This window comes from Patiria miniata, unplaced genomic scaffold, assembly GCF_015706575.1.
Source record: "Patiria miniata isolate m_02_andy unplaced genomic scaffold, ASM1570657v1 HiC_scaffold_23, whole genome shotgun sequence".
Lineage (NCBI taxonomy): Eukaryota > Metazoa > Echinodermata > Asteroidea > Valvatida > Asterinidae > Patiria > Patiria miniata.
In genome coordinates, this window is record NW_024037062.1 from 879304 (window position 1) to 894061 (window position 14758).

At 45.1% G+C, this 14758-nt stretch overlaps 1 protein-coding gene across 2 annotated transcripts in view; it reads left to right on the forward strand.

The window, feature by feature from the left end:
• Positions 1 to 14758, forward strand: part of LOC119731228 (glutamyl aminopeptidase-like) — a 34138-nt gene that overhangs the window by 12032 nt on the left and 7348 nt on the right. For both annotated transcript variants that reach the window (XM_038204315.1, XM_038204316.1), the window contains exons 3-13: positions 1720 to 1857; positions 2235 to 2355; positions 3940 to 4094; positions 4267 to 4380; positions 9227 to 9361; positions 10026 to 10091; positions 10495 to 10560; positions 11556 to 11749; positions 12484 to 12566; positions 13531 to 13664; positions 14099 to 14154. In XM_038204315.1, the coding sequence (XP_038060243.1) occupies positions 1720 to 1857; positions 2235 to 2355; positions 3940 to 4094; positions 4267 to 4380; positions 9227 to 9361; positions 10026 to 10091; positions 10495 to 10560; positions 11556 to 11749; positions 12484 to 12566; positions 13531 to 13664; positions 14099 to 14154 (1262 nt within the window). The remainder of the gene's footprint in view (positions 1 to 1719; positions 1858 to 2234; positions 2356 to 3939; positions 4095 to 4266; positions 4381 to 9226; positions 9362 to 10025; positions 10092 to 10494; positions 10561 to 11555; positions 11750 to 12483; positions 12567 to 13530; positions 13665 to 14098; positions 14155 to 14758) is intronic.

Consider the following 14758-nt stretch of genomic DNA (forward strand, 5'->3'; position numbering starts at 1 on the left):
AATGTCGGCTGATGACTGCAAATGGTGCCCGACTAAACTTAGTGCAAATATGTGGGAGACCAGAAAGGCCACATAAAGCTTATTCTCGATCATAACCCAATCTAAAAACACGTTAAAATTGTGCAGCAGCAGGATTCCAGTCAAACCAGTGAGTTTGGCGGTTTTTAGACATCATCTTTCATTGAAAAAAAAACTTTTTCATTTTGCCGACGCGCATGGCTACGGCGACGCGCGCGCATACCAGAAACCAGAGACTTTTTTTTTTTTTTGGCCTAAGGTTGCAAATATCATTTTTGAACGATAAAAACACTCGGTCTAAGAACTAATATGAAAGAGGGGCCTGTAACTACACAGTCTCCTATGTACGTACTTGGCCAGTGAGTTTACACAGTTCCATATTGTATATATATATTTATTTTCCAGGAAAATGTATCAATAATTTGTTTAATCCATCTAACATCCAATTGTTGTAAAAAATATTTCTGCTTCGTCCCCCATGTTTGTGTCACGTGTTTTTATAATCACTTGTTGCCGGCGTTTGATTGTCTGTAACATATTTAAAGTCCTTTTATCTGTTATGCCAAGCACCCCATGTTTTAGCTCAACTAATAATAGTTAGGCCACAGGCTGGAATGGAACCCACAACCTGCAGAATTACCCACAAGATCATGGGTTCAAGGCACCAAACCTAAAATCACAGGCACTACAAACCCAGGCTGGACTCGAACCCACATCCCGCAGAATTACCCACAAGATCATGCGTTCAAGGCACCAAACCTAAAACCACACGTACCACAACCCCAGGCTGGACTCGAACCCACAACCTGCAGAATTACCCACAAGATCATGGGTTCAAGGCACCAAACCTAAAACCACACGCACCACAACCCCAGGCTGGACTCGAACCCACAACCAGCAGAATTACCCACAAGACCATGGGATCAAGGCACCAAACCTAAAACCACACGCACCACAACTCCAGGCTGGACTCCAACCCACAATCTGCAGAATTACCCACAAGATCATGCGTTCAAGGCACCGAACCTAAAACCACACGCACCACAACCCCGGGCTGGACTCGAACCCACAACCCGCAGAATCACCCACAAGATCATAAGTTCAAAGCACCAAACCTAAAACCACACGCACCACAACCCCAGGCTGGACTCGAACCCACAACCTGCAGAATTACCCACAAGATCATGGGTTCAAGGCACCGAACCTAAAACCACACACACCACAATCCAAAGCTGGACTCGAACCCACAACCTGCAGAATTACCCACAACATCATGGGTTCAAGGCACCAAACCTAAAACCACACGCACCACAACCCCAGGCTGGACTCGAACCCACAACCTGCAGAATTACCCACAAGATCATGGGATCAAGGCACCAAACCTAAAACCACACACACCACAACCCCAAGGTGGACTCGAACCCACAACCTGCAGAATTACCCACAACATCATGGGTTCAAGGCACCAAACCTAAAACCACACGCACCACAACCCCAGGCTGGACTCGAACCCACAACCTGCAGAATTACCCACAAGATCATGGGATCAAGGCACCAAACCTAAAACCACACGCACCATAACCCCAGGCTGGACTCGAACCCACAACCTGCAGAATTACCCACAAAATCATGGGATCAAGGCACCAAACCTAAAACCTTGAATGAGAGTAATCTTGTTCCATTTTGTTTTCTATAAACCAGAGTACCACGGAATACCCTCTCAACACGTCCTTGTGGCAGACAGAATTTGCCACTTCTGTCAAGATGAGTACCTATCTGGCTTGTTTCATCGTCTGTGACTTCCAGTACAAGGAGAAACTTCTAGACACTGGAGTACCGGTAAGTTACAAAATTAATTCACATTTATGTTTTTTATGTCAAAGAAAAGTTTATTTACCATTAATTTCTTAAAAATATACCACTTGTGCTCTCCAACCTTATTTCTTCTGACAAATTTGCAATTTGATTGTTTGCAACCCACTAAAAAAGTATTTATTTTTGGTAGACTGGTTCCCAGCTTCTATGTTATCGATATGAATAGGGAGGCGGAAACCAGTCTACTCTGCCAGAACTAAATTACTGTCTTTCCGGACATTATTCAAACTTTGTGAGTAAATATTCCATAACTCAACGCGGGCTGGTCTATAGATTAGAAAAACTCCCACATAATACTTGTTTTTCATTTAAGTGGATTTTGTTTTTGTGTTTGTTTACAGTTCAGAGTCTACGCCCCTCCCTACCAGATTGACCAGGTAGATTACGCACTGGAGGTTGGTGTCAATGTCACCAATTATTTTGAGGATTACTTCGATCTGGCCTACCCTTTACCAAAACTGGGTGAGTTGGCAAATATCTGAGATAAACTATTAATATTTTTGGGGAAAGGAAACAACAAGCAAAATTTAAAAGCTTTTCAACAGGCCTGAGACCTAATGACGTCACGCTTTGTTTATGTGCGCTTTCCTATGTGGTGGACGGTCCCTACTTCGTCTGGCGTCCCGACTTCGCTCCCATAGGAAAGCGCATATATGTTAACAAAGCCATTACATCATTAGGTCTTAGGTCTTTTGACTAATGAAAGATTGGATTACTAGTGATGAATTGTGATAATTCAGATATATGTCACTTTTAATTAAGCCGCAATTCCAAGTTGTTTTTTTAAATCTCACAAAATTCCATTTTTTCCGGCCTTCAAGATAAACTGGAAAAAGCGAAGAAAAAGTGTGGAAATGCGTTGATTTTTACCTCGTTAGTGTTCTCGAGTTTGGTTCATTTTAGGTGCACGCTGGCACAATGTTCGTTGAAGTAGTATTAAAAACAAGTCTTTGTTGTTGCCGAGCCTGCATGCAATACAGGCAGCCAATGTACTTGCAAGCAGTATACAACGGCGCCTGGCGCATTTTTCACTGCATGCAGGCATGATGTGTGCTAAGCACAGGTAGCATTCAACCTGGGAATCAAGTCTATCATTTCAGTTATCAGTGGTTTCTGATCACAGTTTTATGTAAATAAAAAAAACGCCGGGTACCAACCATGTGTTCGTTGCCCGCACCGCGTAGTGCAAAGGTCACGTATGCAGTGTTGTTGAATCGTGTATGTTTCGTGTTGAATATTACGTTGGAAATTTGGCCAGGTAGGCAGAATAAATATATGTAATATACTTTGGAAAAAGTCCAAGTGATTGAACGAACCGACAGCTTAAAGGCCATAGAAGCAAAAATAAATGGAACTGGGCTTGGCTACAACAAGAGAAAGATGACAACGGGGACTTTGTGTCAGAGTGGCTTTTTCCCAAAAAATTAAGTTCCGGTTTTTTTAAGCAGCTGTTCCGTTGTTTTTTTCAAGCAGACCAAGTTCCGTTTTTTTTTTCAAGTAGATCCTGTGGTGTCTCTGTGACTTGTGATTGACATGTGATGACTTGTGATGACTTGTGATTGCCTTGTGATGACTTGTGATTGACATGTGATGACTTGTGATGACTTGTGATTGCCTTGTGATGACTTGTGATTGACATGTGATGACTTGTGATGTCTTGTGATTGCCTTGTGATGACTTGTGATTGACTTGTGATGACTTGTGATGACTTGTGATGACTTGTAATGACTTGTGATGACTTGTGATTGACTTGTGATGACTTGTGATGACTTGTGATGACTTGTGATTGACTTGTGATTGACATGTAATGACTTGTGATTGACTTGTGATGACTTGTGATGACTTGTGATTGACATGTAATGACTTGTGATTGACTTGTGATGACTTGTGATGACTTGTGATTGACATGTGATGACTTGTGATGACTTGTGATGAATTGTAATCCCTTACAAGACTACAACACTGAACCTAAGATAGAATTTCTGACAACGTTTAATTGAGCATAATTAAGTTAAAACATCAACTGTTTTCTTTTTAATTATCCAGACATGATAGCGATTCCAGACTTCACGTCGGGTGCAATGGAGCATTGGGGTTTGATCACCTATCGTGAGGTCTACCTGCTGTACTCAGATACGGAATCATCGGAAGCAAACAAGCAGAGAATTGCTGAGGTCGTCGCTCACGAATTGGCTCATCAGGTAGGACAACAAGTCAAATTTCTCTTCCAGAAATTGCAAAATTTTGAGTGTCGATGAAAACCTAAACTTCATTAGCGCTTTGTTGTTTCAGATAGGGTTGGTGTAACTTTGTATGTCAGAAACTTGGAAACTGTTGTTGCCATTTTGACTTGGATATTATTTTTGTCTGCAGTGGTTTGGTAACATCGTCACCATGGATTGGTGGGATGACCTGTGGCTGAACGAAGGCTTTGCAAGCTATGTGGAGTACCTTGGTGTAAACGAATGTCACCCTGACTGGCAGAAGGTAAGACACATATCCCCCTCACCTTTCCCCTTCTCCAGTCACACCTGACCCGATCAGACCCAACCTAGCATAGACCAGCCAACTCCAACCCAACACAACCCAACCCAACAGCAACACAGACCAACCCAAGATAGACCAGCCCACTCTAACCCAACCCAACACAACCCAACTCAACTGAACCCAATCTAATCCAACCCAATATAGACCAGCCCAACCCCACCCAACTCAACTTAACCCAACCCAGGCCAACCCAACACAGACCAACCGCACCCAACATTCACAGCCCACTCCAACCCAACTCGACCCAACCCAAGACATACCAACCCAACCCAACCCAATCCAACCCAACATAGACCAGTCAAACCCGGCCCAACTCAACCCAACTCAACCCAACATACACCATCCCAACTCTACTCAACTCAACTCAACCCAATCCAACCCAACATAGACCAGGCCAACCCGACCCAACACAACCCAACCAACCCCACCCAGTCCAACCCAACCAAACCCAATAAACCCCGGCCCAACTCAACCCAACCATACCCAAGCCAACACCAACCCAACCCAATCCAACTTACCCAAGCCCAATCCAACTTACCCAATCCCAATCCAACCTAACCCGACCCAACTCAACCCAACCCAAGCCAACTCCAACCCAACTCAACCCAACCCAAGCCAACTCCAACCCAACCCAAGCCAACTCCAACCCAACTCAACCCAACCCAACCCAACTCAACCCAACTCAACCCAACCCAACCCGGCAACTCAACCCAACCCAACCCAACTCAACCCAACTCAACCCAACCCGGCAACTAAACCCAACCCAACCCAGCTCAACCCAACCCAACTCAACCCAACCCAACCAAACTCAACCCAACTCCACCCAACCCGGCAACTCAACCCAACCCAACTCAACCCAACCCAACCCAACTCAACCCAACCCAACCCAACCCAACCCAACCCAACCCAACCCAGCCCAACGCAACCCAACCCAACCCAACTCAACCCAGCCCAACCCAACCCAACCCAACCCAACCAAGCCCAACCCAGCCCAACCCAACCCAACCCAGCTCAACCAAACCCAACCCAACCCAACTCAACCCAGCTCAACCCAACCCAACTCAACCCAACCCAACCCAACTCAACCCAAATCAACCCAACCCGGCAACTCAACCCAACCCAACCCAACTCAACCCAGCTCAACCCAACCCAACTCAATCCAGCCCAACCCAACTCAACCCAGCTCAACCCAACCCAACTCAACCCAACCCAACCCAACTCAACCCAACTCAACTCAACCCAACCCAACTCAACCCAACCCAACCCAACCCAACCCAACCCAACCCAGCTCAACCCAACCCAACCCAACCCAACCCAACCCAACCCAGCTCAACCCAACCCAACTCAACCCAACCCAACCCAACTCAACCCAACTCAACCCAACCCAACTCAACCCAACCCAACCCAACTCAACCCAGCTCAACCCAACCCAACCCAACCCAACCCAACTCAACCCAGCTCAACCCAACCAAACTCAACCCAACCCAACCCAACCCAACTCAACCCAACTCAACCCAACCCGGCAACTCAACCCAACCCAACCCAACCCAACTCAACCCAGCTCAACCCAACCCAACCCAACTCAACCCAACCCAACCCAACCCAACCCAACTCAACCCAACCCAACCCAGCCCAACCCAACCCAACCTAACCCAGCCCAACGCAACCCAACCAAACCCAACTCAACCCAGCCCAACCCAACCCAACCCAACCCAACCCAACCCAGCCCAACCCAGCCCAACCCAACCCAACCCAACCCAGCTCAACCCAACCCAACCCAACCCAACTCAACCCAGCTCAACCCAACCCAACTCAACCCAACCCAACCCAACTCAACCCAACTCAACCCAACCCGGCAACTCAACCCAACCCAACCCAACTCAATCCAGCTCAACCCAACCCAACTCAACCCAGCCCAACCCAACTCAACCGAGCTCAACCTAACCCAACTCAACCCAACCCAACCCAACTCAACCCAACTCAACCCAACCCAACTCAACCCAACCCAACCCAACCCAACCCAACCCAGCTCAACCCAACCCAACCCAACCCAACCCAACCCAACCCAACCCAACCCAACCCAGCCCAGCTCAACCCAGTGCAACCCAACTCAACCCAACCGAACCCAACTCAACCCAACCCAACCCAACTCAACCCAACCCAACTCAACCCAACCCAACCCAACTCAACCCAACCCAACCCAACTCAACCCAACCCAACCCAACTCAACCCAACCCAACTCAACCCAACCCAACCCAACTCAACCCAGCTCAACCCAACCCAACTCAACCCAACCCAACCCAACTCAACCCAACTCAACCCAACCCAACCCAACTCAACCAACCCAACCCAACCCAAATCAACCCAGCCCAACTCAACCCAACCCAACCCAACCAAGCCCAGCCCAACCCAACCCAACCCAACTCCAACCCAACCCAACCCAGCTCAACCCAACTCAACCCAACCCAACCCAACTCAACCCAACCCAACCCAACCCAACCCAACCCAACCCAACCCAACCCAACCCAACCCAACCCAACTCAACCCAACCCAACCCAACTCAACCCAACCCAACCCAACCCAACTCAACCCAACCCAACCCAACTCAACCCAACCCAACCCAACTCAACCCAACCCAACCCAACTCAACCCAGCTCAACCGAACCCAACTCAACCCAACCCAACCCAACTCAACCAACCCAACCCAACCCAAATCAACCCAGCCCAACTCAACCCAACCCAACCCAACCAAGCCCAGCCCAACCCAACCCAACCCAACTCCAACCCAACCCAACTCCAACCCAACTCCAACCCAACCCAACCCAACCAAACCCAACTCAACCCAATCCAACCCAACCCAACCCAACCCAACCCAACTCAACCCAACCCAACCCAACTCAACCCAACTCAACCCAACCCAACTCAACTCAACCCAACCCAACCCAACCCAACCCAACCCAGCTCAACCCAACCCAACCCAACCCAACCCAACCCAACCCAACCCAGCTCAACCCAACCCAACTCAACCCAACCCAACCCAACTCAACCCAACTCAACCCAACCCAACTCAACTCAACCCAACCCAACTCAACCCAGCTCAACCCAACCCAACCCAACTCAACCCAACCCAACCCAACCCAACCCAACTCAACCCAACCCAACCCAGCCCAACCCAACCCAACCCAACCCAGCCCAACCCAACCCAACCCAACCCGGCAACTCAACCCAACCCAACCCAACTCAACCCAACTCAACCCAACCCGGCAACTAAACCCAACCCAACCCAACCCAACTCAACCCAGCTCAACCCAACCAAACTCAACCCAACCCAACCCAACCCAACTCAACCCAACTCAACCCAACCCGGCAACTCAACCCAACCCAACCCAACCCAACTCAACCCAGCTCAACCCAACCCAACCCAACTCAACCCAACCCAACCCAACCCAACCCAACCCAACCCAACTCAACCCAACCCAACCCAGCCCAACCCAACCCAACCTAACCCAGCCCAACGCAACCCAACCAAACCCAACTCAACCCAGCCCAACCCAACCCAACCCAACCCAACCCAACCCAGCCCAGCCCAACCCAACCCAACCCAACCCAACCCAACCCAGCTCAACCCAACCCAACCCAACCCAACCCAACCCAACCCAACCCAACCCAACCCAGCCCAGCTCAACCCAGTGCAACCCAACTCAACCCAACCCAACCCAACTCAACCCAACCCAACCCAACCCAACTCAACCCAACCCAACCCAACCCAACCCAACCCAGCTCAACCCAACCCAACCCAACCCAACCCAACCCAACCCAACCCAACCCAGCCCAGCTCAACCAAGTGCAACCCAACTCAACCCAACCCAACCCAACTCAACCCAACCCAACTCAACCCAACCCAACCCAACTCAACCCAACCCAACCCAACTCAACCCAACCCAACTCAACCCAACCCAACCCAACTCAACCCAGCTCAACCCAACCCAACTCAACCCAACGCAACCCAACTCAACCCAACTCAACCCAACCCAACCCAACTCAACCAACCCAACCCAACCCAAATCAACCAGCCCAACTCAACCCAACCTAACCCAACCAAGCCCAGCCCAACCCAACCCAACCCAACTCCAACCCAACCCAACCCAGCTCAACCCAGTGCAACCCAACTCAACCCAACCCAACCCAACTCAACCCAACCCAACCCAACCCAACCCAACCCAACTCAACCCAACCCAACCCAACTCAACCCAACCCAACCCAACTCAACCCAACCCAACCCAACTCAACCCAACCCAACTCAACCCAACCCAACCCAACTCAACCCAGCTCAACCGAACCCAACTCAACCCAACCCAACCCAACTCAACCAACCCAACCCAACCCAAATCAACCCAGCCCAACTCAACCCAACCCAACCCAACCAAGCCCAGCCCAACCCAACCCAACCCAACTCCAACCCAACCCAACTCCAACCCAACTCCAACCCAACCCAACCAAACCCAACTCAACCCAATCCAACCCAACCCAACCCAACCCAACCCAACTCAACCCAACCCAACCCAACCCAACCCAACTCAACCCAACCCAACTCAACCCAACCCAACCCAACCCAACCCAACTCCAACCCAACCCAAACCAACGCCGCTCAAACAGTTGATGTACTGTCTTTGCTTGGACATTTATAACTAAATATTTTAGCTTCTGGCCCAAATGGGTGCTCACTAGTTTTGAATCTTGTCTCCAATTAATTTTTTTTGTTTTGTTATTGTCTCCCCCTCTACAGATGAACCAGTTTTTGAACCAGGACTTTTTCTACGTCATGGGCAACGATCAGATCGTCAGCTCTCATCCAATCATCGTGGATCTTCAGAATCCCGATCAGATTAACGAAGTCTTTGATTCTATCCCGTACAGCAAGGTTAGTCTTGTCGCATTTCAGAAAATCAAAACCCAAATTTGAACCAAGATTGAAATGTGTTCAAAAATTGATTTGTTCTTTCAACATCAGAAGCTCTTGGGCTCACCTTGAAATGGCGATATAACTTGGAAACAAAGTGGGGGAATTTTGTCATTTTTCTTTGCCTAACTGCGATCCTGAATATTGCCACCATTTTGATGCGCACTGTCATCTAAAATTCGCCGTCATTGTGAAGAAAGAAAAGAGTCCTTTTTTATAGCATACATCTGAAACGTTGTGTAGCGGGGAACCACTCATGAGCAATATACATTGCATGGCACTTTGGCTGGTAACCGTTTTTTAATGTCTGACTGAATTATTTGATTGAATTCTTAATTTAACTGAGTAGTCCATTCAGTGAAATCCACTGTAGGCCCTCAGCCTGGGGTTTGGTCAGTATCAAATCAGGGCATAAATGATTCTAGTGCGCATGCGCAAGGTATACCGCCCCTAGAGTGGTAACAAGCATTTTGATGGCCATTTTGAAAAAAAGGGTGATAACACCAAAAGCTGCCACCGTTGCAATGCTATCACATATTTTCCAACTCTAGAGGTGTATACCTTGCCAAAAATCGCTGACGATTATTACGATTATTGTGTTTCTTTTATTCCGCTTGTATTCCAGGGGGCTAGTGTTCTTCGCATGTTGAATTACATCGTTGGGGAGGATGTCTTCAAAGAAGGTGTAGCGGTAAGAATTTCCGTTTTTTGGGTGTTTGTTTTTTCAAGAGTGAAATTCAGAAGCTTTGTCTTTTTGTTTATTTCAATTTAGCAAACAGCAAACTTTGTAAAATTTCAAGTACAGTTTAGATTGAAAATTGTGATTTCAAATTATTGATATTTGAGCTTTTGATGTGAGGGGAAAAAGTGATTGCCAATTTACTAAAAATGCTTAAAAATTCCCAAACACACTGTCTTTTCTTTTGGAATTATATTTGGCACACTGTATTGTAAAATTTTATATTATAACGGAATACTTATTCAAACTTATTGTTTTGTTCAATTAGGGTATGTATTTCAGTGCCAGAAATGTGAATAAGAAGAATTTGTTCGTTTATTTTTTTTTGTGTGTATTGTTTTCTTTTTGTCTCCAGAATTACCTGAAGAAGTATGAGTACGGCAATGCCGTCAGTGACGATTTGTGGCGTGAGATCGCAAGTGTAAGTTGTCTTCTTAGACTGTTCATTGAAATTTTGGCCTTACCTCTGTTCAGCAAATAAGAAAGTATTTGAAACATTTCCGTGTCCTGCTTTATTCACCAATTCCTCTGGTCTGTATCTGCAGTTTTTACCTTTTCTGTTTTTACCAGACATGAAATGCATGAATCTACACCTTAACCCCATGGAGTACCGAAGTGAATACGTCACGCTCACAAAATGTGTGTGAAAGACATTAGCGCGTGAATTAGCCCGTGAACCAGCACGCACGCGTACTCCATTCGTTTGCACTACACTTTCTGGTTCTACATGACGTCACACCGGTATTCTATACCTTCAAGAAAAATTCCAGGATTTTTTCCAAAGAATATGGATTCTTAGGGCCAGGCTTCAAAGATTATTCAATTGTAAAAATAACTTCCCCACACAGTGGCGTAGCCAGGAATTTTTCAGTGGGGGGCGCTGGAGGGGGCTGGAACATTTCATGGGGGGGCGTCATGTAGATCAATGATAATTTTTTTAGAAACTTAAAATCTCAGTGGGGGGCGACTGGGGGGGCGACAAGGTTTCATGGGGGGCTGTATAAAAAGATGTGCAAGGCTCAAGTAACAAGCTGAAATTGTCGATGCCTTCAAAATTAATCGAAGGATATTCTGAAGGATTTTTCTGAAGAATTTGGATTTTTTTCTAAACCGAGCATCTTTTTAATTCTGGACACAAGGAATATGTAAACAAAATTTCAGCATCCTCCATCAGGTAAAAATATGCAGAAAAAAATATGCTTTTTTCGCTGACCTCGCCTTCAGCTTGATCCATTAACAGCAGCCACCCCTAACCCAGTCATTATCACGCAGTGAAGACCGGTTCCTTACACTGTTATTCCCTAAATTAAAATACAGATGATAAGCTTTAAAATGATACTTTAAAGTCTTTCATTTGTGCCATTTGGATGTTTTGTTTTCATTGAGGTTTATAAATCCTTGAAATTGTTTCCGTAGGTCAGCGAAGAAAAGGGTGACAACATCGACGTGAAGTACATCATGGATTCCTGGACATTGCAGATGGGTTTCCCCGTAGTCACCTTGACTAAGACAGTTACTGGCACAGAGGTCAGGTTTGACGTTAAGCAGGAATGGTTCTTGGTCAACCCGGAAGCCGATAAGAGTGAAGATCTTTACGGCAGCAAATTCAAGTAAGTTTCATTATCTGCGCATTCTAGTCGCTACCTTCACTGGTACCCATTTATACACCTGGGTTGAGAGAGGTTGTTGTAGTAAAGTGTCTTGCCCAAGAACACAAGCACTGTAACCATTGGACCACAACGCTCCAAGTCACTGTTAGCTTGGTACTTTACAATTTGAATGTGAATTAAGAAAGACTTCAAATATTTTTTTTGCATTTGCTGGGTAGGTAGTTGCTGTTTATAATCACTCTTGGATTATGACTGCATTAGGCCAAAAAAAAAAAAAATAGTTCTGCTTCCGATAACATGGCATTCGAAAACAGGGTAGGTAGGTAGGGAATTTGTTTTTGTTGTTGCCAATTTTGTTTGTGTACGATCATATGGAGGCGTCAGCGTGTAGTCATGGGTAAAAGGTATATAAGTGATGGTTTTGGGTGTGTTTCCCCTCATTTTTCCCATAATAAAATTAGGGTACCGGCTGTCAGAATAGGGTAGGTAGGGAAACTGGAAGCAGAATTTTTTTTTTTTTTGGCCTTATGGAGTGCATTTCAATTATAAAATCATTGATATGTCACAGGGACAGGCAAAAAAGTCGACCTCAAATATGCATAGCATGAGCCATACTGCTAATTACATTTTTCCATTAATTCCATTAATTAAGTTCATTTTACTACACTATCAGTCAATTTTGATAAACACTCCTTTCAGACTAATATTTCTGTTTCCGTCTTTATTTTGTGTAGCTACACATGGAACATTCCCTTCAACACTTACTTCGAGTCAAATACGAGTGACATCGTCCCCAACTACATGCCTTACACAGGAGGTATGTACATCATATTTTGCTAAACATCAGTTTTACGAGCTTTGCAAATGATTCCGAAGTAAGCATTAAACTGTATTCATGATTCCGAAGTAAGCATTAAACTGTATTCATGATTCCGAAGTAAGCATTAAACTGTATTCATGATTCCGAAGTAAGCATTAAACTGAATTCATAATACCTAGTACAGTTTACCCATTCCTATTGGTCAAGAGCCAATGGAGTCATGGAAAGTTGATATAAGTTGAATTCTGCACAACTCGTACGTGATGATGCGTAATATTTCGTCAGCGACACCACAAAGTAACTACCCAGGTGGACTTCAGTGTGCGCTACGGCGCGTATTTTACAGAACCGAGTGATTTTCGTGTTCATGAAGTAACACTCATTTACACTGTGCGCTGAATCGGTCATTTTCGTTTTCACAAAGTAACACTCATTTTTACTTCACCAGTTTGAAGGCTTTTATTAAAATTTGCTGAAATCCTACAAGAATATGTATTAATTACATTCCTGTGAAACATTTTAAAACATTTTATCCAAATAGTATTTCCGTATAACAGTGTTGTAACTTTGTGAAAATGAAAATCGTTCATACCAGTGTCCGATATGCGTGCATTCTTGAGTGTTCCTTCGTGAAACCAAAATTTGTCATGTAGCGGTTTTCACGAAGTAACACTGAAGTGGACTTGGGCGTTACTTCGTGGTGTCGGTGACGGTTTGGCTGTGGCAGTCTTGCAGTTTGCATTCTAGTTTACTATAGTACTTGTTGCACATTCAAAGCACCATTGTGATGCTTTTGTGTTATTCAGTGGTGTAGCTACGCCAAGCTTCGTGAAATCAAAAGTTTGTTGCGCAGCTGTGCAACAAACTGGTTGTGTGAATCTGACGCATGTTGTAAGTTGCGCTCTGAAATCGGCTGCGAATATATCCGTGATTATACTGTCTATTTTTCCGTCGCATACAGTAACATTTGACAGACGGGTTTACGAGAAAGATAATTGGTACGTCGCCAACTACGGCAATTACGGATTCTACCGTGTCAACTACGACACACAAAATTGGAATCTGCTGAATGAGCAACTAGTTAACAACCATACAGTAAGTGCTTAGAGAAATAAAGGAAACAGTCAAATCAACTTGCTTAATAAACATTTAAAGGCGCATAGGAATTAACGTTGGTAATTACCCGAAAAACCAATCTTTTAATTTAATGACAAAAAATGTACTCAAAATGAAGACAGGACTTGTACTAAAATGCTCTGTGAAATTATACTGTCTGAAATAGTATTCTTTGGATGATGACAACCATTTACGCTGGTTTTAAAAAGTGTGTCCGTTGGCACACTTTTTTTAAAACAAGCCTTTGTGATATCGTTTATTATAAAATCATATATATCAAATGTAACAGAGGCAAGAAAAAAGTCGGTTCCAAATTTGTAAAATGACCAGTTGCCAAACCAAAACAGGAATTTATAACAATTTTGAATTTTTAAGAAACATTTCCCATATTTTTTTTTTTTGTACAATTTCAGGTCATCGATATCCGAAACCGGGCTGGCTTGTTGGATGATGCCTTTAACTTGGCAAGGTAAAGTCTTTCAATTTGGAATTGCCACAACTAATTATTACCCCTGAACATCATGCCTGTAACTACTTCTGTAGCATTCATTATTCTTGCTTATTGCCCACGGTCGCAACTTAAAGAACGCAAGATAGCAACAATCACCTGTACAGCTGCAGTCAATCAATTATCCTGACATTATACCAAAAAATATATTTTCTACATTTTCGTTTCAAGGAGAATTTTTATAACTCAAGCACTAGAAAATATGCATCTTTGGTTTGAGACAATATTGCGCGTCATAGACAATGGATGAAAAAAAATTGGTGTCACACGTTCTGTATCATGTTACATGATAACGCGCCCGGCTGTTGTATTACAAAACACTGCATTCGAATTGACCAATCAAATCATTTAGTCCTAGTAAAGTCGACTTTGATTGGCTGGCGCGTGGTTTTCATACATCTGCATGTCAAGACATATCAGACGTTATACAGGAGATTGGCTCCGTGGATAACGGGTGATACTCGGACTACACATATGGCGCAGAATGTACAAATTCATAGTGTCTTCACGTAAACGTCAGGCGCCATCAGCAATGCATTTGTATGTCCCCCCCCCCCCCCAATGG